Source organism: Kryptolebias marmoratus, linkage group LG14 (genome assembly GCF_001649575.2).
Source record: "Kryptolebias marmoratus isolate JLee-2015 linkage group LG14, ASM164957v2, whole genome shotgun sequence".
Lineage (NCBI taxonomy): Eukaryota > Metazoa > Chordata > Actinopteri > Cyprinodontiformes > Rivulidae > Kryptolebias > Kryptolebias marmoratus.
In genome coordinates this window covers 20,780,886-20,807,907 of record NC_051443.1, presented here as the reverse complement: position 1 = coordinate 20,807,907, position 27,022 = coordinate 20,780,886, and the positions used below count along the sequence as shown (strand labels likewise).

Genomic DNA, 27,022 nt, shown 5'->3' with positions numbered 1-27,022 from the left:
AATATTTATATATATATTAAAGTATATATTGCAAGACAGTTTGACAAAAGCTTTTCTCTTTAACTAATTATCAACTCTTTCTAATCTCTGTAAACATGTCGATTACACACAGAACATTCCAGCGCTGCCATAATAAACCAATCAAAGATTTATAGCTCACGTAGGCTTATTCAATCATTGACCGTGTGGGTACAAGAGCAGTTTTTCTCACCTTGTTTACAGTTAATAAGTAAAAGATGAACCTGCCTGCTGTACACAGATACGTGACTGTCGATTGTTCTATGAAGTGTAAGCATCTGTCATGTCTCCTCTTGGAAGAGCTGGTAGCATAAAACACAGCAGAGTTCTTGTTTGAATGACTTCAAATTTACATTTGTGTATGTTGGTGGTTCTTCTTTGAAATCAGTGGTCTCCAATCCTGCATGTTTTACTTGGTTCTCTGCTCCAACACACCTGATTTGAATCAATGGGTGATTAACAGGCTTCTGCAGAACTTGAAGAGGTGATTTAACCACTGAATCAGGTGTGTTAATTAATGTTGGTTTGTGTAATTATTTCTAAATAGTCTGTTTTATTAAAAAATTTTTACATAGGGTTAATACAAATGAAGCAAGTATTCTGTTGGTATATTGTAAGGTTAGTTTTAAGAGTTTCCCCTTGCAATTGTTTTGCTAAAGCAACAGCAGGGGAGAGATCCAACACTCCTTTTGCAGATGATGTGGGAAAATTATGTTTTTGCCAGAATAACTAGGTGGTCGAAAAGTTTATAAATTATGGTTTGCATGAATCATTGAAATCTTTGAGATTGGAGTTGTTTTAAGATGGCAGGGATCTACTTCAGTGTTGTCTCAATTGGAGTAGCTGTTAGCTTGTCAGTTTGGTCAAAAATTAAACTCCATTTTCCGAACTGAGGTCATTTAAAGAGCTATCTGTGACAGGTAAGATATAAATTGTTCATAACCTTTCCACAGAGCTCAAAGAAAATTCTGAACTATTCTTTTAACTTATTTCCATAGCAAGTATATAGCAAGTGTTTTGGTACAATGAGGGTAACTTTGTATATTTACATTGATATTTGTCATTAAAAAATCCAATATCTTTGGCAAAATTTAATGCAGTTTATTTGCACAGAACGATAAGTATCTGTTGCAAGAGGAAGTAATAATGATGATCACTTAGTGCCTAAAAACAAACAGAAACACTTTTGACCATCAGTGGATTTAAACTCTGAATCTTTGCTTCCCAACAGACTGCAACAAGGTGTCGATCCCTTCTGCATCTAAAACCTTTTTCTTAACAGTCACAAAATCATACCCACGTGTTTCACTAAATCCTTTTTTAAATTTTAATTCAAGTACCAAACATTTTAACACTTCCTTGGAGGTTAAATACCAACACAAAACAAATGAAGGTTACAGAGACTTCTAAAAATATAATCACAACTCTAATTCAAGTAAAATCAGCACTTTAGAAGACTAAATTAATTGTTAAAAAAATGTACAAATACATTTTCTCTATTTACCTTCAATCAGTCATCTCTACATCTTATTACAAGGAAAGTTGTTGACTTCAACATATACATAATTGTTGTATTGTTACAAACATGATCACAGCTTGAGCAGGAATAAAGACACAATGACAAACAGTAGTTTACCAAAAATAAAGAAGGTGAGCTTATTTTGGTAGTTTACAAAAAGTAGGATTTAAAGATAAACAAGGCAGGAAACCTTTAAAAGATTTTACTAAATAAATCTGCGGCATCACCTGCTGCCATTTAGTAAAAACTGGCAACATTTTAGAAGCACCAAAACATGTCATTTCTCACTTTTATTAATGTTCCCACTGGCTGTTAGTAACAGCAAAAGTATAAGTGCATTTTACTAACCCATTTTCCCACAACATATCCCTTGTTTGTTACATCAAACCTCTTCATCATGGATGTGTTCCTTCTCTAAGGCAGAAGAGTTTAAATTATTTCTAAAATGCTGGTTGAATTTCAAGGTTGGCACTGAAAGAAATAATGTCTATATCTCAAAGTGTGGACTCTTGAACTTGGGCTGTTATGGACTTTGAATGTTGACTTAAAATAGCTTTTATATTGACACATGTTTGTATTGAGGATCTATAAATGAACAACAAGGTGATAACATATACATGTCTACTAAAAAACATTCCTAATGTCCAGTCAGTAACTATGTACAGATTCAGGATATGCATTTACTGATATCACTAATGTTCTGTTAACATTTTTAAAAAGCATATTATCTAACCTCTTGTCAGACTATGAGAAGCTATATTCCCCAAGGATTTGATAAGTTATTTACAACATTCGAAATCAACGACTGCAAAAAAATACCCAGTCATTCCATGTGGTACAAAGCCAGGGGTGTGTTTAGTTTGGCTTTCCTCTCATTTCCTTTTTCTTTGTACAGAAAGGAAGGGAGGCGACTTCAGGAGAGAATGGCACAACATAGCCTACCTCTGTCACAGTCCATCATGTACCTAAAATAAAATCTGTAACCAGACATTTACTGTGCAACTAAGTTTGTAGAGCTAAAAAGGTAACAAATCCTGAAACTGAGCAAACTGAGCTTTTGTTGATTGAACTGATTAATATTGGTAATAGACTCTCTAATTCTCTTTTCAACATTTTTTCAAGTATAAAAATATAATTTTAAAATTCAAAGCAATTTGTTAACTACAGTTGTTAAATAGGTAATAAGTTGCAAGCTTTTTAGCATCTTTACAGGCTTTTAAGGTCTTTAAAAATGTATTCAGATACAGCCAGTTTTATCAGTACTTAATGGGCATTAAACTTTAAAATTCAATATTATTTAAAAATAGAATGCACTCCCTAACAGGACTCCTTTGTTTCCTTTGTGTTCTTTGGGACCACATTTCCTACAAGGCATCCTTACAAGGTTTCTAATGTACAATTGTGAGAACCTAAAATCACTTTTAAGCACAGAACTGAATAAAAAATGGAAATCAATGTTGTTTTTGTTGCCCTCTGGGTAATCTACACTGTAGAATCTTCTGACCTGCTTTCTGCTGCTGTGGATGCTTGGTTTGCATGAAGAACAGCAGCATGAACTGTGTAAAACAGATAGTTACTCATATTTTTCTCGTTATTCCCAAAGATTTGTCCCTTTTGCAGAATATCAATGACCAATGTGTTACAACCAGCAAGCAGCGTGCTCACACCGATCTCTTTGTATTCCTTAACTAGACCTTTAATAGTGGCCATGCCTGTTGAGTCTATAAAAGGAATGGCAGAGCAGTCCAACACTATTGTGTGGAACTCCAGCTCTCTTTGGACCAGCCCTATAAAAACATCACAGTTGTTTTTCTCCCCGTTTGTCTTGGCTTGCTTTTTGGACATGTCTTTGCCTTTCTTTTCTGCCTTTTTCCTCTTAGTCAGCTCCAGGAAAGGTTCGACACCGACAGCCTTGTAGAGCGATTTGAGGAAGGAGTCCTTGTTGGCATAGTACAGAGGAGCCTGGAAGCGGAAGATCTTAATTCGAGGCGGAGGTGTGAGGTTCTTGTACTCCTCCAGGTCCTCGTAAAGATCAGTGTCACTGACCCGGCCAAGAAGAGAAACCTGAGGTAAAATAATATACAGTACAGGTTATGACAGTCTTTCAGTACTCTATATAGCAATTTCAGTCTATAAAGCCATTCTTTTTGACATTTGGTCACTTACTAACCTTAGGATTTTGGGTTTTATAGATGATGCAGACCATGGAAAAGACAATGCCAATGATCAAACCAATCTCCACACTGATCAGAGCTGTGGCTGACATGGTGACGAGCCAAACGATGGCGTCATTCCAGCTGGCACGCCACTTAGCTGGAACATCCTTGAACTTCCTCAGTGCCCCCCGAAGGCTAACGATGATGATGCAAGCAAGTACGCATTTCTGGAGCGCGGAGAAGAAAGGGGCGAAGAAGAGGAGGACGAGAAGGACTACCAGGGCACTGATAAGACTCGATAACTGGGGGGGAAACAAGATATGGAAAGAGGCAAACAATGGAGGGAAAATAGTTTAAATGTCTGCTTATTGCTCTGAATGTTAAAGTTCGGTTGTTGTTATGTATATATATATATATATATATATATATATATATACATACATATATGTTCAGTTACAAAGAAACATATAAATGGGTCAAGGTTGCAACATAAAAAGAATATGGTTTCATAGAAAAATTTTGCATAAAAAGCAATTTAAAAAATGTATTTGCCATCACAGACCAATTCACCATCTGAATCCAACTTGTGAAGCAAATAAATAGAACTCGACAGAGCTGTAGATGTTGTAAGTGGACAATTTACCATCAAGGAGTTAGGTTGTTTTGAGTTATCTGAGATTCACCTGGGTCTGGCAGCCTGTTGAATCCTTCACCATGGTTTTTGCCAGTGCAGCACTGGTGGTGAAACAGTGAAAGAAGGAGGGAACAACATTACAGCAGCCGATGGCCAGCATCTCCTGGTTCGGACGGACCGTGTAGCCATTCTTCTTTGCAAACATCTCAGACAGCGACACAGTGAAGGCAAAACTGCAATAACATAGGTTGAGCATGTAAGTTAAAATCATTTTTGCTCTCACAGTCATATTAACACTCTTTTATGGCTGATGTGAACATAGATTTTTGCCAGTCATTCTGGAATTACTCAGAATAAAAAACAATAGACTTGCATATATGCCAAGTTGTGTGTATTTTGGAGAGAAAGTGCAATAAAATCTCTCAGTTAAGGCACGTGATATCTTAACCTGAAGGCAGTCCAGCTTTAAACTGTGTCTGTAATAACGAGATAAGAGAGATCAACATCAAGCAAACAGGCTGATAGCACATTACCTAATGACTGCCAAAGGAATGGCATCCAGAGCCACCCGTGGCATCAGACTGAAGGCAGGGACTTGAGGAGGGATAAACCCTGTGGGAATGTGACCGGAAATACTGGAGTGGTAGTTGGTATTAAACTCTCCAAAGTGGCTGGCCAGTGTAGCTCCTGCTACTACAATCAGCTCTGTAGGTAGGGGGATCTTTAGACGATCCTTGTAGCGGTCCTGGATCTCTTTCCCTGCCACTAAAATAAAAATTGTCACATTACATCAGGTAAACAGAAATATTTTGTATCTGATATACATATGACTGATATATATTGAGAATAGAAGCATGACAGACCCAATATGGCGATACAAATAGCACTGGTGATGAGGTCGCACAGGTTGGTCTTGTGAATGTTGGCGAAGATATTGATCCAGGTGACGACCACAGTGCCGTAGCCCTGGTGACGAGGAATCTTTAGACCCAACAGGTATTTAGCTTGCACTGTCAGGATGGTGAAAGAGGCTCCCGTGGCAAAACCATCAAGCATGGGCCCCGACAGGTACACCGAGACAAATCCAAGCCGAAACACCGCCATCAGAATCTACGAAGGGTAATAAGATGATGAGGAGAGGAAAATGAAACAAGGATCAACAAAACAAACAAACAAACAGAAGATAGGAGTGGATGACACAAAAAGTGTACAATCTGGCCTAACATCAACAACAAAAAATAATTTTGTAGGCATTTTGGATGTTTTTTTCCCCCTCATAAAACAGTTTTTAACAACTCATCTAGCATTAACTAACATGGAAACTTTGCTTATACCAAAATGCTTTATTCACTCTTTATAGAGCTGGAGGGTGATGAGGCCACTCAAACTGACTTTTGGAGGGAGGGGAGGTAACCTTTTATTTTTAGTTTTAACAGGAAATATAAAAACATAGATTTTCTGGTGTTAGAGCAGACTTAAAGGTGAACCGCTGAGGTCAGCTTCAGACAATGTGTGGAGAAGGATGAAAAACATTCATATTCACTGATGGACACATGATGAGGCGAAAATGAGGAGTAACATTTACTTGATTTCACAGGTGTCACATAAAGGACAAAACATGACCTGGTCTCAGAGGAAAAGAAATGAACACGACATTTTGACACCTCATTGCCCTGTGGAGGCAGAACATATTTCAGAATGACAAGGCACCAAGAAGAAGAACAAGCTTCTCCTCCATGGCCTTAGGTATCATGGGAATCAGTCCTAGCCCGTGCCAATGACATCACCACTGGAAGCAAATATCAAAAGGACTGATTTAAACAATTTTTAAAATGAAAGTAACAGCCTTAAAATTGTTAAAGGAAAATAAAAGGGCAGGGCAATGTAGGCATCAAGGTTTCGCTCAGGAACCAAATCAGTCTCATTACTAAAAGTGTTGCTCTTGTGTTGCTATATGCTGCCCTCCCTTCCTTCGTCCAACAGCTGCTCATTAGCTTTCCACTGACATTTTCCATTGGCATGTAATTTCAACACATTATGAATTGTGCTTGTCTTTGTTTTCACCATTTAAGTCTAAGACAAACAGCCCTTCAAGCAGACTAGTGGGCTGTCCATCATATTCACACCAGGCTAACTTTGATTACTGTCTTTGTAAGAACTTTTATAGCTGAAGAACATTATAATTTTGTTATATGGGAAAGAGGCTCCAGACAGGACAGCAGCCAGACTGTCTTAATAAAACAACAGATTTGATTACAAATAGTAAAGCTCTATCAGTCCAATTTATCTTTGTATAAAATAGTTATTTTATACTACTTTAATGTTTATAGTTTGTTTCTAGTATCAGAACATCAAGACACTGAGATCCTTTGTTACAAAATCAGCTTCTAAATATGTAATGCTAATGAACATTATTATCTTCTTTCTAGAATAAATAATGTGATTAGCAGAAGAGGAACGATTTCCTGCAGCCTACCTTTACATAATTATAAACAAGCCTAGTAATGCAGTTTTATTAAGTATAAATTGAATTTAGAGAAGAGATGGAAAACAGAAAACAATCCAGTGATGATAAGTCTAGTTTCAACATGTTTGACTTATTTAACAAATTTCTTGATTGTTAACATAGAAAAGTAAAAATAAAAATGTATATAAAATCAGTTTTGTGGGAAACAGAGATAGACATAACCCTGTAAAACTGTAATACAGTGAAGTCATAAGCTGCTCATTGCTTTACCTGATAGACACCTGCCAGAAATGTAACAGCAGCAGCAACACTGATGGCATAACACTCCTTCCCACACTGCATACCCATCACCTCCACAGTGAGTACAGTGTCATCAGTTAGATTGGTGTCCAATGTGTCATTTAAAACAACAAGGCCAGATGGTGTGGAGTCCTCATTGGGGTCAAAACCAGCCAGGAACACTTCTCTAACCACCACCTAGAGAGACAACATCAACAGCAGATATTTATTAAATAGTTGAGGGATTAAGAAAGGACTTAATTGTAACAATTAAATCCTGAATGGTATTAAAAGGCATTCAAAAATCTGTACTGGAGAGTATTTAGTATGGTTTGGGTCTTTGTTATGTTTTTTTTTTTTTTTTGGTTTTGTTTCATATTGATCTTTGTTTTTGTCTGTTTTCTTGGTCATACCAGCTATTTTTAACTGGTAATCAGCACGCCTGTTGTCACTTCGTAATCACTCTTCCCAGTACATATCCTTCCCGTTTTTTTCTGAGTTTGCCAGATTTTTTGTTAGCCTCCATGCACTTGCTGTTTTGCTCTGTTGCAAAACTTTTGTTAATAAGCATACAGCTAAATTCCTGAAAACAGGGGTGGCTGTGGGTCAGTGATTAGAGCAGTCAGCCTCCAATGGGAGAGTCGGAGGTTTGATTCCTGGCAGCAGTCTCATGTCAACCCCTCATTGCCTCAAATGTGCCCCATCAATTTATGAATGCAATGTAAAGCACTGATTAGACTCTATAGAGTGATATATTTGGATTTGTTTTGTTGAGTCCTGTATGATGGGTAAATTAGGGCAGATTGTGTTGTAAAGTGCTTCGAGACTGGTTGGCTAGTAAGGTGCTCTATAAGTACAGTCCATTTACTCTTTGTGCCTGCAATTGGGTCCTGCACCACCAAATGTGACAGCAACACAGTATTTTCCTGTTCCTTGAGCTCATTGTTAAAACTTTTCTCATGGCAAAACAATAATCAGTCAAATCAATAATTATTTACAGCTGCACTTTACTCTAATTATTGAAAAAAAAAACTTTCAGTGCGGGCTAAAACATTTCACCTATGTTTTCTTAATCAGCATAAAAAAGGCATTTAATGACAGCTTGACAGTAGACGTGAGTTCATCATCCAGGAAGAACACGTCTTTAAATCCCAGATATAATAACTGTTTGTTACCTGTCCAACCATGAGGCTCATGAGGCTGAAGATCCCCACAGACACATGTCTGGATGTCCCCATGAGGAAGTAGATGATGTTAGCGTAGAATGAGGTTAACAAGCCATAGATGGGCTGCACACCTGCTAATAGACAGTAGGCAATGGCCTGTGGTACCAAGATGATACCTACAATCAACCCAGACATGATATCACCCCAAATGTACTCCTTGAGCTTGTATTTTGGCAGCCAGCGCACCACAGGGAAGAATCCCGTCAGGGTGGATCGGACTCTTGGCCCAGAGCATGTCACGTTCTGCTTCAGCTTGGATTTAAGGACAGAAACTGTTGACTTTCGCTGGTGAACCCGCCGCTCCAGGAGGAACGGTTGTGCCATTGGGGTTTCCATGACCGGGGAGACCTCCTCCATTGTCTTTTAGAGGAAGAGGAGGCAGCACAGCGAGAAGAAGATGATGATGAGGTGGTCAGCTGTGCTTCTGGAACAGAGATACAGAAATAACAAAGATACATGTTTACAAAAGGTTCCTGGTGTGTTCTTTATCTTAGCTATATAGCAAACATTTGGAATACTTTTTATCCCTCTTAAAATGTCTGTGCAAGATATCTATATCTTCTTTCCTAGGTGTAAAATTGTTGACTCCACAATAAAATGGTTCTCCATTGAAAACTGCTGATCAAAAACACAACAGAATGCTTTAAATACTAAATTTAGTATTATTGTTGTTGTTTTTTAACCCTTTAGTTTACATTTCAAAACAAAAATAGAGATTCACCCAGTGTTACAAATTATAGTGTGGTTTCTTTTTTCAGAAAAGGTGGGTAATACAATACTATTAAGTCAAAAGTTCATTAAATTGTTGTGTGAGAGAACAAATTAGTCAATGGCAAGCTTTTATGTTAATGCTTGGATGAACATTCCCATGTTGTGGCATCAAACCCAGTCAGAGGACAAATGTGGAATAAATCAAACACAGTTTATAAGCTACTTGTCTGGTCTCTGAATTGTTGAATTTTCCATGCTAGGCCATAATTTATTTAAATTTAAACATATTTAAAATGCATGGTTTTAGTCAGAGACACAATTAGTCACCTTTTCCTATGCCTTAAAATGCCTGGAGTTGTTTTAATTTGTCATCATATTCTATGCTGACGTCTTGTGGTCTGATATTTTAGTTCTTTTAGGGTAAGTGAAGGCAAAGAATGCAAAAGCAATGAGGAAACTAAGAGAATATCTATATATGGACAATAAACCAACACAAGAGTTATGGCCACGAAGCAAGGTCTGATGATGCCCAGGGGAGAAGGAGAAGTTTAAAAATGGAAAAGAATACAAGCTTTAAAGCTTTTGCAGCCTTTCTGTCTGTAGTTTCAAACTGAAAAATTACATCTACAGAATTATAGAAAACAGTTTTTGGTAATGCTCTGATTTTTCATCTAGTGCCAATGTGAGATTAAGAATTTCTGAGTTTTTATGCCAGTTGTGGGATTGATTGCAGTAAAACTTTGCCCAGATACTGATCAACCAAATTGAAAAATACAATAAAAGGTTTGCTGATTTTGGCTCAAATAGGAGTTATTAAATCTAAGTTTCCCCCTCTATCCCTAAAATCATCAAGTAAATCATTGAATCTTCAAATTGTTCATAGTTGGATTCATGTCCAACCTAAAAGTGAGTAGTATAAGTTTATACTGTATGTGGTCTGCTTCAATTTATGAGTGTATACAGGGCTGATGGATCTGATGTTTCAGATTAATTTTACAAAATGATTCAGTTCATATTGTCTGCTTTAGTCTGCCCTAGTCTATAAAAAAACAACTAAATTCATTGAAACAAAAATACTAAAATGTTCTGTTTGCATAAAAGAAATGTTTTCAAAATATCAAAATATTTTATTTAATTCACTGGTGTGAAATCAAATAAATTGTTGTGTGCAAATCAGTGAGACTTGTCTTACTTTGTAGAAATGTATAATGTTAAGGTACACATGGGCAAAATAAGGCCAGAGGGCCAGAAGTGGCTCATGAGCCATCTCAGTCTGGCCCTTGACATCTTTATACAAAGACAAAAACATAAATTAATTCAAACCAAACAGGATTTTTGAAAAAATTTCTGAGAACTGTTAAAACAAGGTTTATTTTACCAGTTTACAAAAAAAGCATTTCTTGATTAAAATAGGCCAAAATGTTTATTTGCCAAGTTTTTAAGGTCAGTGGTGATAATTATAGACAAAGAATGATGTGTTGAGAGAATAAGGTGCAGTTTCTTTAGCCAAGAGTTGATGCCTAACTTAACTGCCACAAGTGTTAGTTCACAGGCAGTATATTCAATATGCTAAGAGAGTATTGTTGTATTATTCAGGGAGCATAGTGTGCTCCTGTGTCAATGAAATTTGTGGCTATTCGATGTCATTGACTGAGTCAAAATTGCCATCTAGAAGAAAAAAGTTGCCCATCTGTGCTCTGAGGGAAGAATAACCAAAATGGTGTTAAACGTGATGCACAAACAGAGGACTACTAAACAGGCAACATTTCAGTTAAATTGAAATGTTGATTTATAGCTTCTCAAACAGGTCTGAATTTCCATAGGTTTCTACAATAAAAGATACCATAATGAAAGCTTCAGCAGGCTTTAACAAGCTCTAAATGACATTAAACAGACTCATTGATCAAGTTATCAGCAGATGTGTGATGCACTCATGAATAAAGCTTGTGATCATCTGTTGGCTGAATGCTTTTCTTACAAGGTCACTTATTTCCAGTAGCAGCTGTGTCCAAGCAGAGACTGTCTCAGAAACCATAAAGCTCTTTAATTGACATGTAATCAGCCTCTGCCATCACAACTCTGGTATGTGCTATGATTTAGACTTCCTGAGGCAGAGCTGGCTATTATGAACCCATGTTACATGAAATGAGGATGAGCATGCACAAGACTGTAAAGGTTTTACAGTTTTCAGAGTTTTTTTTATTTTTTGGTTTTACACATTGTCTAAAGGGCATTTGTACTCTTGAGTTGAGTAATTGTTCACTTTGCATTAAAAACAGTCCCTTTGAAGAAACCGACACAGAGGCCAGCCTGTGTTCAGATGGGTCTTTTAAATCCCACCTGATGTCTTTAAATGACAGACGACAAAAGGGACAAACAATACCCCCTTTGTTATGAGGTAAACACAAAAGCTACCTTACTACTGTGAGGGAGTTTACACTCAGCAGCAGATAAAAAATTGTCTTCATTAATTGCAGAGCATGACTTGAGTCACCATGGGACCCTTCGGGACCTAACAAATAGAATTTACCGGGGTGTCAGCACCGAACAAATCCAAAAGCAACTGATTAAAGTTGTTCCTGCCGGCCGTTTCTAATCAGTGTTCTCTATTTTTAAACACCTGCCATAAAGGCTCCCTACTGTTCCTCAGAAAGAAAAGAACAGATCAGAGGAAAGAGCCAACCTTTCATTTGGAGACTATAAATGATCAGCCACTCACATCAAAATCAAAATAAAACTGAATTCTCAAAACTAAATACAGCTTATATTTTGTCTTTTTTCTTCTTTAATGACTTTAAACTGAGTAACACATAGCCTGCCTGTATCACAGCAACATGAACCTTTGGCTTCAGCCTTACTATCACCTGCCATCAAAGGTGAGGTGATGAGGCGATGTGGCTTGTGTCTGTGAGTGTGTTCATTTGTTTATAGCGTTAATCATCCAATTTTATCAAGATATCATGCTAAAATTGGGTGTGGTAGTAACTAAGAGTCATTCACAACTCATACTCCAAGCTCTATACATTGTGCAACAGCTTTGCCTAAAACTTTGCCAGTAACTACTGGCATTAGCCATGTTTGTTGGTAAAATCTCTCACAAAAAGTAGATCAGCAGAGGGGTAATTAGGCAGTGTTTGTTGCGTGTGTGTAGACGGGCAGAGGAATTCATGGAATTTTACTGGCCAAACGTATGAGGAAATGGAGCATTGGAATGATGAAAATTTCCAAAAGATAAGTCAGAAACATGACGTCCCACTGACATAACTGTTGAGATGATCTGATTGTAAACAAGTCAGTGAAAACATCATGTGAGTGGTAAACAGGAATGCCATTCAAAGTTTAAATCCAAATGATTTTAAGCTTGGTTTATAATAATAATAATAATAATAATAATAATAATAATAATAATAATAATAATAATATAAAGCTGTCTTCGAAAACCTTTTATTTCTCACCTTGTAAAGAAACTAATATATTAAAATCAAAGCCATTTGAGAGGTCAGTCCTTCCATTTATTGACCGCTGACCATGTGTGATCGTCTACATGTTCGTTCATTTGTACTGTTTGCAAAATGTCTCATGAGTCACTAGACAGATTTCCAGACATTTTTAGAAAATAATAATTTATTGGAACATCCATCCATTTTTTACCTTTTAGATACAACCCAATTCAAGATGGCTGCCACAGACAACTCAACTAACAAACAAAACAGATATACCTCAGTGTTTTTTTTTACAGATATTAAGCTAAAATTTGACTTGGTTGTAGCTGACAATCATTCACAACACAAATGTCAACTGCTATCAGGTCACATGAGATACTGTGACACTGCATGACATTGCACATGATATTTATATGATTTGACCAAAGCAGCTTAACAAAAGATGATCTTAGTTTAAAACTCCGGGATGAAAGGTGGTGTGTGATCTTCAATGAATGCTAGCATTTTAATTTTATCATGCCATTAATTTTTTAATTTTATTTTTTTTAATTGACAACAGATTGTGTCTTGAAAATGATGATGCAACTAGAGCATCACTCCAGGCTCAAAAAGTTAAAAGTTGCCCCTATTTATAAGAAATTAAGACTAAGGATAAACAACATTTGAAAGAATTTAGTGGTCATTTTCTGCAAAAAAAAAAAAAAAAAATCATGATGACTGATGGTGCACTCACCTGCAAAGTCCCTGATGCTTCAAAACTTTGGTGTTGGATTTAACTCAGGGTTGAACCTTTTTTTCTCATAATCTCTCTGTCTGTGCTCAGATGTCACCAGAGGAGCCGGGCTCAGTGCGTGTGTGTCTGATCTCTCCGCTGAATATATGTAGTTAAGATAAGAGCAGCCCTTTGCTCCGGCTCACACTGCTCCCGATTGGCTCGATCAGCCGGGAGAGGGTGGGCCCTGCTGCATTTATATGTGTGTCTGTGAGGCGAGAGGTTAAATCAAGTCAATTTTTGACCAGATCATATTGTTTGTCTTTCCTGTCGAGTGTTTGGGCCAGTGCAACAGTAGTGATTGCAGAAAGAAAATGGGCACAGAGGTGTGTGTGTGTCAACATTTGCTGTTTAAATACATTGAGTGGATTACATGGCAAACACAAGATAAGACATACCTGGCAGACAATAAGAGAAATACTGCTGGAATTAGTGTCAGCTGCACAGAATATATAGAAACATGAAGTGTTTGCATACAACAAAATCAACCTATTTGTTCCTGTTTAATTTGTTATCAACCACGGCCAAAAGGCGAAAGCTATTTTTGCTCATCTGTGAGTGTCTGTTATCAAAATATCTCATGAACCACTGGACAAGTCTCAATGAAAATTACAGAAATTAATCATTTGATATATATCTACATTTGACTAATGTTTGGAATCAAACTGATTCAACAGGGCTGCCACAACCAACTGACTTTAAAAAACACAAAAATGGCTATAACTCAGATAACTGAACAGAAATTGAGCTAAAAATTGGTGTGATAGTAGCTGAGGGTCATCCCCAGCAAAACTTTCAAGCACTAACAGATTGAGCCACAGCTTGGATTAAAACACTACCATTAACTTTTAGAGTCAATCCTGTCTGTATGTTAGCAAAATATCTTATAAACAAGAGGACAAAGTTTACTGGAACTCTAACAAAGTAATTACTGGCTGCACATCTTAACAACTGTTAAGTCAAGCTTAGAAGTGAAGTGAGGGGGTAGGAACCATTCTGTGATAACCTGATGACACAGGGACCAGAAACATGGTACACAACACTTGAATGCTGTGGATGGTGCCGACCAGACATGGAAAAATCTGTGCAGAACTGACATTTACAAACCCCAGAGAGGCAGCCGGTAAGAAAACAAACGTTTGAACCAATAATGGTCTGGACTCTGTTGCTTCTGAGATGGTGTTGGAGGTGAAGCCGTCACAGAGCTGATTTCTCTGAAGGGTGTGGCCCAAACATTTCTGCTCTGTGACTTTTGGCATGGATTGATTGGTTTGCAACAATTGTTTAGAGTTTGTTTAATGCTAACTGTCTTGAGATTTATGGGCTCATTGAAGAGATGATGTGAAACATTTGATTGTTGTGTCTTTATGGCATCATGAGATAATGAGAGTATTTTCTTGGTATTAAATTTGATAAAGTTCTGTGGATTAAGTACTTGGTAGATTTTGAAGATAGCCATAGGTTAATACTGTTGATGAACATTTATTTAATCAAGCTAATAGTCTTCTACTTTCACACCAACTTATTTATAAAACAAACATACAGGATGTACTCTGACATGATTGCAAATCTGATTTTTTTGTGTTATTTGCTGAAGGTTTTTCACCAGAAAAAAATGACCTGAACATAAAGGTCAGATTGTTTGGTCATTGAGTGGAATCCAGTGAAGACTCTGTGTGAATGTCTATCCCTGTCAAGTGGGGAAGCACAGTAAATAACTTGATAACAACTGAATAAAATTTGGAGTGATTTAGAATGGCTGCCACAGCTAACCAACCTTGGCAAACACAAAAACAACTACAACTGAACCAATTTTACAGATACTGAGCTAGAGTTAGGTGTGTTAGTTGCTGAGTCATCCCCAACAAATACTTTCAGTGCTAACACATCACAAGATCTTTTTTTCAACTTTTGCATGTAAGGTGGCGAGCATTAATCATTCCTTCAAAGAATATTACTTTCATTTATTTATGTATATTTTAGAGAGTTTAATGGTTTTGTTTTACTTATATTTATTATGTTTTCGCCAAAAAAAAGTGAGCAAAGGTTATATTTAGAGTTTTTATGTTTCATGTTTTTGCTTTGGTTATCAGACAGTGCAGCTGAGTTAAGCTTTTATAACCTAAAATATTGTCAAAGAATGATGTGAAAGTGATTAAAGACCAGGCAAACAGGAGAAGGCTAAAGCAAAAAGCAAATAGGAAAACCTTTTTAGTTGTCTAAAATTTGACAGGATGAAGCAATGTCAATATGAGCACAAACAACTTGAACTATTGGTGTATTTGTAGAATAAATAAAATATGCAACCTAAGATTTTAATGGATAACTCTTTGACAAAATGACTATATTGAAATACTTATTGAGTCTGAAGCTTTTTGTCACTGACTGATGGCTGAAAAAGCTGCTTCCGGCTCAGATTGGAGCATTTTCTGGTTAAACATTCAGTGTCGTGGTGCTTGTAGAGGATCTGTTTACTCAGAGCTGAGGATCCTGCAGCAGGTTGAACCATTAACAGACTGAAGTAAATGAAATCTGAATTAGTTCTGAATATCTCAGCAATCTGAACATAGACTTGGACACCATGAAGTGAATGAAGCGGTGGTGTAACTTTGGAAGAAAAAAAATAAAACTTGTAATGTCATTTCATTTCCACCTAGTGGCAGAGACAGTCTCTTACAAAACATTGACCAGAAATGGACAATTATTACAATTCACTTGAAATAACACTTTTTTTGGATTTGAACCTAATTCAAAAATGTTTAAAGTATTGTGCACAAACTGGCATGAAATTGTAGTGATTTTTGTATATTTTTTGCTATAATTTTTTTTTAAATTATGATACAAGCATATGTTCAAGTGATTCTGCTGCATTTTGCTATTGAATATTTATGGTGATGAGTTGATGGTGCAGCTACACACTGTACTTATAATGAACTTTGCATCATTTCACCTAAACTACCACAAGTTTACTTGAGAATGGTCTATACTTCTGCGTGAAAACATCAGATTTTTCTTCTATTTGTTTGATAATTTACAGAATAAATTATTTGAGGATAATTTGTGAAGTTGGGTTCTCTCTGGGTTATTTCTTATATTTATGGGAAAAATGTTCTTCTATCTTTCAGTCAGTACTGTTTTTTTGCTTGGTTAGCAGCTGTAGGACAATTTAAAGATAAATGTAGGTGGATTTTTTTGGATCAGAGGACAAATTCTTCTGAAACAAAATGCTACAATAAATGTAATGCTAACAAATCAGCTGACAGACTGAAGGAAGTTCAATAAATAGGTGAAAGTCACTGAATGTGAGACAGTGGCTCTCTGTATGCTTGAACGTGTGGGTGTGTCCATGAGTGCATCGCTTATATGTTGGACTGAATGCAATCATTGTTTGTGTAGCAAAACTTCTTTATGTTCCTCTGATGCACTCAGGCATGATAAAGACTCATCACTTTTGTACATCAGCTTTAAAGCTGCAATCTCACTTCCTGTTGGCAAAAAAAAGCAGAAGAAACCCCTGAATAACATCAAGATGAGTGTTTTTATGCCTGTGTGTCCACCTTTTGTTTGCTGTTAATCTAAAATCCCTCTTTACCAACTGAAAGGATTACTGCACTGTCCCTTTAAATTCACCGGCAGATCTGCTCCTCTGCCTGCATGCCACTGCATGAGTTTCATTGAAAATTTAAATGTTAAATAAAAAAAGGACTCACTGAGAAAGCAGCAGCTTGAAGGTGTCCTGGAGGCAGCGGTGGCCATGCCTCCCTGAGTGGTGCCCCCTCATCCACCATCAGCCTATATCCCACTACTCTGCTCCACTCTGCTGCTGCCTGCTGGTGTGCCTCCTGCTTCTTCCTGTTTCATACTGCAAAGCATGATGGGAGAAATGAACGCCGTCTCCTTTCTGTGTGTAAAGCATGTGGCAGGGAGGGGGAGAGGAGACAAGAGATGCACGAAGAGAGGAAGGAGGAGGAGCTACTGGCTGTGGATGAGGGTTACCATGGCGACTATATTCCTGCAAATCTGTTTCTATCCTCTCAGAGTGACATTATAAGCTTAACACTTTAGTCTTTAAAATGCACATTTGATAACATTTACCATTTTTTCTCTTAACATAAAGATGCAATAAAACTTCTTTTTGAATTAATATAAAGATGTCTTGAATGTATCAGTCCCAGTTGGCGTTTTTTGTTGTTTTACAACCTAAAAGCAAAAAGATTTTGAAGGTTTTTGTCAGTTATTCAGCACAATGTTACCTACTGAAGACACAAAACCAGTTTTAGTTTTGAAACAAATAAATGAAACCTAAGAAATTATGTATTCTTCAGAATTCAATTTTATTTTGTTTTATACATTTGGCTAAACCATCTTAAGATATTAAAACATCTCTGATATTTTTTTTCCCCCCAACATTCTTTGTATCCTAATTTTTGACCAGTTTGTTAGACTTGGCTGATGACAAACATTCCCACAGCATGATGTTGCCACTACTGTGCTTTACTGAGTGGATTGTGTTCTTATAGTGTTGAAGTGTTCCATCCATCCATCCATTCATCATCCGTCCGTCCGTCCATCCATCCATCCATCCATCCATCCGTCCGTCCGTCCGTCGTCAGGTCACGGAGGCAACAGGTTCAGGAGGGAAACCCGGACATCCCTCTCCCTAGTGACACTCTCCAGCATCTCCTGAAGGACTTCAAGACATTTCCGGGCCAGAGAGAATACATAATCCCTCCAGTGAATTCTGGGTCAGCCCTGGGGTCTCCTCCCAAAGGCCTGAAAAACCTTCAGAGGGAGGCATCCTAATCAGAGACCTGAACCACCTCAGCTGACTTCTTTTGATGCAGAACAGCAGCAGCTCTACTCTAACTCAACCAAGCAAAATGCTTCGCAGCGTGCACGCTGATAATCAGATGACCATGAAGAAAATATTTGAAGGGAATCTTTAATGAATTTGCCTCTCACATACTGGCTACTGGGTTTGGTTGCTTTCAAATAGAATGCTTCAATGATTAATGAGTGTAATCTGTGTTTAAATTATTGTTTGAATGTAGTATAAGTTTCTACAACAGAAGGTATTTGTGGAAGAATGACAGCTGCAGAGTCTAAGGCTGCTCTGAACAGTGCTGTTGCTGCAGGTTTGAGTAGGGTGCTGTGGTGCTTTGACCCTGTGGTATATTGAATGTAGAATGTCAGACATCTCTTCAAGATATTGGAACAAAAATATATACAAGCTTGTTAACAGTCTCTTTTTATGAGACTCCTAAAATAATAATTAAAACCAGTGGATTTTAACACATGGGCTGTAATCCTTACTCAGAACTTTTCCCCTTTTTTTTTAAAAAAAGCCCACTAAATTTGTTAGACCTTTGGTGGCACATGTTTGACATTAAACACATACCTGATGGTCTTGGATCCATCATTTCAAAGTTATTTATTGGTTTATTGGTTTTTCTGATGGGGGGAAAAAAAACCCAAAATAAATCAAAAACTAAAAGACTAGTGAAAAAGACTTGACAAAAACTCTGAAATGTTGATAACTCCATGATGTTGCACCACTTTCCTAAACTTTCCTACACACTTCAGTATCACCCAGAGGAGACACCAAAGGGTTCATTTAAGGGCCTTGTTCTCTACTTATTAACTTTGCGAGTTGAGAATTAATCACTTCCCTGTTAGGAACGTAAATGTTTAGGAAAGATTTGCAGCAAAATAAGAACAACAGCCAGGTTGTTCCTCACTTTAATCACATGATGACAAGGCCTGCTTTAATATTTTCATTAAGGTGAGGTGCACATAAAAAAACTTTCTGTTGATTCAGCGGGACGAGTTGGTGCCCTGCTGTGACTTAGTGTTGAATGGGCAGGAGAGTCCATGAAGCTCGATCCGTTCTGGAGCTTCAGGAAGCAGGGATGTGAAGTCAGTCAGGGGAGGCAGGTTAGGCTCATCATAAAGAATTTTTTAAAAAGAAAACCAACAATAACAAAATAAAACAAATATGAACATTTATTGTATTTTTGATTTGTGCTACAAATGTAATTTCTGTATAATTCCTCTTCTGAGCCTTATATCAGTGTTCAATCCCTCAGTAATCGAACTGAGAACATGGACATGCCTTTTTGGTTACTATTTGTCACAATTGTAATGTTTGCAGACACTTGTATTATAGGTAAAAGAGGTAACGTATTTTACTGATGTTTATTACATATTTTGTCTAAAACTGCATGGAACAAGCAGGAGGTTAGGCAGGCACTGCTTCCCCATGAGCCTTATGCTTGTTTTGCTGTTGCTCTTCTTCTTTGCAGAGACCACAGCTGCCAAAATACTAAACCTCTGGTCGGAGGTCTATATATACTGTCTACGCTCCTACTGGGCACCTCATTTCTGCCTCGCTGTCCTTGTACATATCCTGAACCTCCACATGCCTCTTCACAGCACCAGATTCAAGATGAATTTATTTCCTGCATGCACTTTCTAGCTTCAGTCTCTCCAAATGCTCTTCATTTTAGGGCCTACAATAAAAACCTAAAACATATATTGTTTCCAACTGTGTAGATCACCTGGAGGGATCGGACAAAATGACAGTATTCGTATTATAGTTTTTCATTAAAAAGTGTAAAATTGACAGAACACATTCAGAGCATGTATCTTACCAGTGCCTCCTACCATGAAAGGTATGTGGAAATCGGATTCTGTCCGATTCAGTGCCTCCCCAACCGTGAAGCCCCCACCGCACACCACTGTCGGGAAGATGTGGTACATTATGAAACACTTCCCTAGAAAGTGCATGTAGTTATCTTGGGTTCAGCTTAAAAAGTTACAAGCAGTTGGCGTTTTTGCTGATAGAGCACAAATATGTCATCTTACAACCAGAGGATTTTCCACTCGAAAAGGTGATTTCAGGATGGTTTCTCTACTTTGACCTTGGTATCGTACTGCTCAGAATGTTTTGAACCAAAGAAACACACAGAAAAGAACATTTGCACGAAAGTCAACTTTGTGTTTACCTTTGCTATTCCTTTCAGCTCACGTCACGAGTGTTGTTGTAAGAGTTCCTTATTCCCTGTTGCACAACTGTCTGTGAGGCTTTATGTTCTGGAGCTCATACTCTGCAAAGCACTGAGGAACATCAGCAGCAGAAAAGCATTTCCTATTGATTTTGCAAAGGTCTTTGAAGGTGAAGGTGGGCTTTTGTAAAACTGTTTTTGTGGAGATTTTGAGAAAAACGATAAAAGAGCACACAGAATACAGTATTAGTCATAAGATCCAATGTGACAAAAAGATGATGCTGAAACACCTCATAAATGTCCATAATATAAGGAAAACTGAAAGCTTTTTTTGTATTTATATGCAGTTATATATCACTGTGACATTACTCCAACATGCAGTAAGGCAGCCACATCACATTTAGTTATAATTTAAACCATTGTTCACTGAACAAACGGATTCTCAGCAACATGAAACCAACCTGAACACATGATGAGCAGCAGAGGCAGAGGCCTGGTTTCTGGTGCTGCAGCTACATCTAGTGGCATCAAATGGATACAGATCAGAGTAAGAGCGACTCTATACTTGTTTTTCTTTTTTTTTTCCTTCTTTCCAATCTTTTCTCAGTAAACTACACATACAGTCATCAATATTAAATACATCACAAATTTCAAAACAGTCTGTTTGTTTTAACTGAATTAGACTCAAAGATGATGATTTATGTTTCAGTAATAAGTACTGTATTCATTGATACTTTACTGTCATCTGCTTGTCCAAATACTGCATATATATTTTAATTTATTCCGAGTACGAAACCCTATATCTTTCATCAGCTGAATGAAAAACAATTGGAGCAAGAGGAACAACCTTTATCCTGCTTTGTGATGCAAAACAAATAAGGTAATATCACAGGTCTTGTAATCAGTCAGTCTGCCTAATTAAAGGGTGAAAAGTAGTCACAGGACCTTAAAAAGAAAATTATTGACAAATGTATTAAAGGTAACGCCTATATGGCCGTCTCCAAGGAGCTTGATGTTCCTATGACAACAGCTGCACACATATAAAGTATGATTTGTGGTATTTATAGTGTTTTGGAAGTGAAATTCCAGCATGAGGACTACTAATGAGGCTAATCTGAAAAACATATCCCTTATAAGATACCCAGCATCTAAAAGTTATGATTTAAAAGCCACTTTACAGTTTTTCAATGGGAAGCACAGCTCTTCCAAATGTTATTAACCTCATGGCGCTGCTTTGAAGTTCAGCCTGACCTTTTACCTCTACGTGAGAAAAGATAAGAAATCCATTTTCCCCAGAGGAGCTATCTGTTAAACCAGCAAATTAATCTGGATTCTCTCAGAAAGAAAAACATCTCTTGTTGCAGCTATACCACTGGTTTATTTGCACCCATAGAAGGACAAAGTACTACATCTGTGTCTTGTAGATAAAAATAACTTAAAAAAAAAAGAGAGAAGATATTTTCCTGAGACAGCCAGACCCAGGTTCAGCTCTGGGTTTATCAGACAAAGCCTTGATACTTTAATGCTCGGAACGAGATCTAATTCCAGGGAGATTGACCCGGAGTTGAGGGGGTTAAGATAATGAATTTCTCCTTTCCTGATTGGGAAGTCTCAGCATCAACCAATCCAACAAATCAGCTTAGAGATCTGGTTTGGAGGGCAAACATTTGCCAGGACCAAACAGGCGATCTAACCGGGGGGCTTTGGGTGTAAATGCTATATACCCCGTGCCAACAAATAAAAAGGCTTGTTAACACATTTTCACACCCACACGTGATATTTTTATCTCTCAACCTGTTACTGATTGTATAGCCTTACTGAAGGCAGGAGCAAAACTCACATCTTCCATCAAACGTACATAAAGACTTTTGTTTTTATGACTTTTATTCCTTTTTAATTAATAAACATGACTCCAATGGTGATTAATAATATTTAAACTAGCCAGTTCTTGCTGATTAACATAGCAAAACTAATTGTAAAGAGATTTGACAAATAGTTTGACATTTAATATAACACTGAAAGTTAAAATTTGATGACTTTTTTTTACATATATCAGTACAAATCAAAACAAATTGATCTGTTTTATGGTCCTGTCCTGTCCACGTGTCCTGAAAACATGGAGTTATTTAACTTAACAGTAAAACTTAAACAGAGTAAAAAAGAAGCAAATTTACACAATTTTAAATGATGTTTATAAAATAAACTATATAAATAAACAGTACCATAAATAGATTTACCATCTTTCTCTGGTCAACAAATCAAAATATTGACAATTTTGAGGCTTTACTGTCACCTAGTGGTTATGAAACGCTTAATTCAATTCTACTTTAAAGTTAAGCACTTTGATAAGGCATAAAATGTTAAATTTAAATGAGTGAATTTATATCTTAGAATTGAACTCAGTCTGATTGTGCTTTATGTTAATATAATACAAAAGCAAAGAAGTAAAAAAAAAAACAGTTTAAGCGCCACATTTGATGCTGAAGTTTCACTTCTGTTATAATCTTTTTATAATAATTAATAGATGAATATATTTAGATGCACAAACAAAGTAGTACTTTGGAAAGCTTTTGCAGGATATAAAATGAGACTGGTGTGCATTTCCTGGGATATATTCTCCCTTTCTGCAACACTTTATTTATAATAAACATATAATATGTTGCTCCACATACCTACTGAGCTGCTTTTGTGTTATGCAACATCATCAATAAACACTAATGACCCAGTGTCACCCATGCAGGATTTGTTTTATAAGTAATGCATGCATAAGTTGTGCATGAAGTTATTTTCAAGGTTTGACCACAGGACTACAAGTCTCTCTTCTCAGCATAACTTGATTTTAGTGTAAAACCCTGGCATTAAAAGAAGACAGGCCTTTAGTTTTAAATGTTTTGCTCAAACTTACTTAAAAGCTAAATGAGAAAAGCAGGATGAAACAAAACATCATAGTGTTGAATTCGATCAAGCAGTTTCACCGGGTCATATTGGTGCAAAGAAAAACTGCAAGTAAACACACAGCTGTAGAATAAATGAAACTTTAATAGGACCAAACATCTGTTAGACCACATGGCTCTCTTAAATAAAAGTTTAAGCTATGATGGAATATATGAGGTAAAAAGCTGCAGATGTTTTGTAGCTCTTGTAAGCAGAGTTGGGGCTTGTAGTTTGTAGTTTTTTACTGAATTGTCCCATTGTGTAACACATTAGACAGTTTTTGGTGATAGAATGACAGCAGAGCTTAAAATAAAACTTTTCATATGGTCCCAGTCCACTGATTATGGGTATTCTGTGACTAATACTTCCATGTTGCACAAATATAGTCCAAATGTCAAAAGTCTAAAGTCGAAACTAATCTGATGGGCATCAACAGACAATTATGATGAGGCTGACTGTCCAGGTAAAATTACGTGGATGGATCAGTAAAGGCAGTTCACAGTAAACTGTTGAGATCACAGAGGCCAAGTAGTTCAACTCAAAAAGTCCTCATAGTGGCCCGAGAGAGTCCTGGGACTCCTGCTCGTTGGCTAGAATTGACTGACCGTTGTCGCTGTAGCTCCGGTTCGGCAGGAAGGACAATCTGAAGGAGAGACATAAACGTCTATGGTAAGCTGTTCACAAAACAAAACCTTTTTCTTTAGCTCCAAAAATAAACAAAATCTATAATTTATTCATGTGTTTTAATCAGTGCGTGTAAACCAGTCAGAGACAGGAAGTTAACAGTTAGGAACAGATTGTTGTACGGCTGTAAAATCCTATGAACTGGTGTGAAGAAGCTCTGGTGAGTCAGTGGGAACAGAAGGGGAAGAAGTCATGGGAAATCAGAAAAGAATTAATAAGAAGCAATTCATTTCTTTCCAAAAGCGGGACAACAAGACAGGGCAAGGAATGCAAGAGAGTTTTAGATTTGTTTTTGCAGTGCCAGTTTATAAAAAACTGCAAAGCAATATACATAAATCTGCCTATCAGAGCAAAAATGAACATATTTGATTGCGTGCTGCATGTTTTTATTGATCTGTTTATGGTAATCTGGAACAGACTCAAGAACACAAATATTTTTTCGAGCGTGATGAAAACAAGTTGTGATGTTCCAAAAGTTTTACTACAATAACAAACCCAAGAAATTCTAACTGTAAACACAACTGAGGCACCAGGTCTTTAAATTAGGATATTCAGTTAAATCTAAAACTCCTTTAAAGATGATTTCTATGGTGAAATGAAACTAGCAGTTTTACATAAAGATCTTATGTGATCTGTTACTGCTCAGAGTTTGTGCTGGAGATTACTCTCTGCTGCCACTACACCAAAATTCTAGCTCGGTTTTAGCAGTTTTTGAGTTTAATAATGTTAATCAGCTGTGGCAGCCATCTTGAATCAGTGATTATTTTCTGTCCACTGGTTTATGAACTACTTTGCAAACAGACAGACAAACACACACACACATACATAGGCATTTTGTATGATCACCCACCTTTCCTGGCAATAGGTGATAAAAAGCAATCGTATGATAAGGTGTTCTTTAAAAAGCAGTTTAAGCCAAGTTGTTTGACATCAGAATGAATCAAATGTAAAACAGACGACTCTGATGTCACCAATTCCACAATCTGACTCCCACTTGCCATAAAAACCTCTTAACATAAAGATTCCTTTATATGTTTCCTGCTATAGCCATTTTTTTAAAGAAAGCAAACACATGCTTTCTTTTTATGCATGTACAGTGAGGCTGTTTGAACATTATAAAGTTAAAACAAAAGCCTCCGTCAAAACGAACACCCATCCGTCCTTCATTCCAGCTTTAATTAGTGTGATCTAGACCCAGCATTTTATCAGGAAGACACAAAACTGTGTCAAGGCACAAGTTTGGGGACAAACAAGAAAAAATCTCTGCATTATTTAGAGCCCCAGAATTATTTTAAGCCTCCTTCTTACATATCTGACATACAGTTAATCCCAAATACATATAATGACATAATTTAGTCTTTGGATTGGAATAATCTTACAAAACACAACAATATGAAGAATTTTGTTGGATGGGATGATAAAAATGGAGTCAAGTTTATTTTAGGAGTCTTGAAAAAAAAAAAAAGGATGACAACATGTGTTCATTTGCAGTGAAAAGCAAATATGTCCTGGTTTTCCAGAAAACAGGCTACAGGAGTTATTCATCATGCATTGTGTTATTTAAATGGGACAGTCCACATAAATAAACACAACTACAAATAGCCCAAAGGTTTTCAAAAGGCTGTTTTGTCTCCAGTCATGCTCCAAAACAAATGCAGATTTGAGTCGTTAAAACCTACATATCTCCTTACTTTTTAAAAATTTCTATTTCTATTTTGATTCTATCATTATATCCAAAAGCTCAGAACCTGAAATGAGTGATTACTACATTACAACATTCACTACTAGCTTGAAAAGGCATCTAACTTAACATTTCAATTTCAGGTTAGCCTAATCTCTACAACTGGTAGAGGAAAAGAAATCTTATACTATTTTTGTTGCACAAATTACAGTTCTTTTAGCAGAGTTTACATATTTGGTATGGTTTGTGAGCAAAATATGTATGTCATCCTTAAATCATAGATGGAAAGCTGAGGCAAATGTTTCCAGCTCACTTATCAGCCCATATTTACACCCTCAGACATTAAGTTTAAAATATTGGTTTTCTCTCAGTCGCAGGCTGTGTGGCTTCAGTACTGCAAGTCTCATCTGTAGCACAAAAAAACGCTGAAAAAGTCATTAATTCCATCATAGGAGGACATTTCTATAATTAAACATTAATGCCCAGAGAGTTTAGTGGTTAACTCCCAGCTCAGGTTTTTCCCTCTAATCTCTCATATCTTCTGCTTTTCCACCATTCATTGGAAAAAAAGAAAATGAATGGCAGGGAAAAAAATGGTTTTGCTTTTTGATAGTATTGATTTATGAAGTTTGAGAGCAGGAAATGTTTTCCAAGAATGTGTTTGGTGTCCCTTGAGATACAAATTCAAGTTTATAAAAAAGAAATATACTAAGGCTCCACGCTCTCTTTAGGAAAAAAAAGGATGGAAAAAAAAATCCCTTTTTAGTAATTTGTCTTATGGGAAAGAGTCTATTTCAATTCTGATACTGTAAGTAACAGTTTAACCTCTATATATAGCCTTAATAGACCAAAATATATGACATATTTAAGATGAAGAATGTAAATTTGTTATTTTGATCAACCTATATGACTGATTTTCTTTAGCTTTATGTTTATGCTGAATAACACAAATATATCAATGCTTTGTTTCATATAATCATCACCTATATAGAGTGTCTTTTCCCACATCAATTCTGGATGTTGCTACCATGATGTACTATGCAAATGAGAAGGAGCTATTTTTGTAACAGGTCAAATACTCCAGCTGGAGTAATTCTCTTTCTCCTTCTAACCCCCAACAGAGATCAACATCGGTGTCCCCCACAACAGACACCAAGTCATCTACAAACAAAACATCAACTGATCTGTTAAAAGAGATCACCAAAAGATAGAGAGGAGGTTTGTGTTCCTTTAATTTTGTCCCAATATCTTTCGGGGACGTTAAACAATCAAATGTTATCCTCTCTCTCTCTCTCTCCAGTTTCAGAGCAAAGGCAGTGAGAAGATTCTGCAGATGGGAGAAAATAAAGACAAGATGTGCTTTCCCCACATAAACACTGATGAGGAGTTTAGAAAAAAAAAGTGGTGGAATTTGCATGAATTCTCCAAGTGTGTGTGACTAGTAGCTGCCTCTCAATATTTGTGGTTCGTTTGTAAAGGAAAAGTTTTACTGGT

The 27,022-nt window shown here is 36.8% G+C and overlaps 2 protein-coding genes and 1 long non-coding RNA gene across 4 annotated transcripts in view; 1 reads left to right on the top strand and 2 right to left on the bottom strand.

Moving 5' to 3' along the window:
- slc26a1 (solute carrier family 26 member 1) lies at nucleotides 1–20,742 on the bottom strand. Of its 2 annotated transcripts, XM_025004731.2 has the most exons (9): nucleotides 20,230–20,742; nucleotides 16,936–19,962; nucleotides 8,249–8,723; nucleotides 7,065–7,271; nucleotides 5,191–5,437; nucleotides 4,861–5,092; nucleotides 4,377–4,560; nucleotides 3,708–3,995; nucleotides 1–3,601 (listed from the first exon to the last, which is right to left on the bottom strand). In XM_025004731.2, exons 3-9 carry the CDS (start codon nucleotides 8,654–8,656, stop codon nucleotides 3,020–3,022), a joined length of 2,148 nt encoding a protein of 715 aa, XP_024860499.1. In that variant the 5' UTR covers nucleotides 8,657–8,723; nucleotides 16,936–19,962; nucleotides 20,230–20,742; the 3' UTR covers nucleotides 1–3,019. The 2 variants fall into 2 exon arrangements, with proteins under 2 accessions (XP_024860499.1, XP_017266248.1); XM_017410759.3 differs by lacking the exons at nucleotides 16,936–19,962; nucleotides 20,230–20,742 and adding an exon at nucleotides 13,187–13,380.
- Nucleotides 14,217–27,022, top strand: LOC112450338. Its single transcript, XR_003038912.2, has 3 exons — nucleotides 14,217–14,348; nucleotides 26,650–26,746; nucleotides 26,829–27,022. It is a non-coding gene; the product is annotated as an uncharacterized LOC112450338 (long non-coding RNA).
- The window catches only part of si:dkey-247m21.3 (5-hydroxytryptamine receptor 4), a 35,239-nt gene continuing 31,465 nt past the window's right edge, over nucleotides 23,249–27,022 (bottom strand). Inside the window, exon 7 of the mRNA XM_017410565.3 lies at nucleotides 23,249–23,806. Within this exon, the coding sequence (XP_017266054.1) occupies nucleotides 23,713–23,806 (94 nt within the window). The 3' untranslated portion in view covers nucleotides 23,249–23,712. The remainder of the gene's footprint in view (nucleotides 23,807–27,022) is intronic.

Coding starts and splice junctions, on each gene's coding strand:
- slc26a1 (XM_025004731.2), bottom strand. CDS start 8,656: ATGGAGGAGGTCTCCCCGGTCATGGAAACCCCAATGGCACAACCGTTC. Junction 3,996..4,376: donor CAACAGGCTGCCAGACCCAG/GTGAATCTCAGA, acceptor TTTCCCCCCCAG/TTATCGAGTCTTATCAGTGC. Junction 3,602..3,707: donor ATAAAACCCAAAATCCTAAG/GTTAGTAAGTGA, acceptor ATTTTACCTCAG/GTTTCTCTTCTTGGCCGGGT.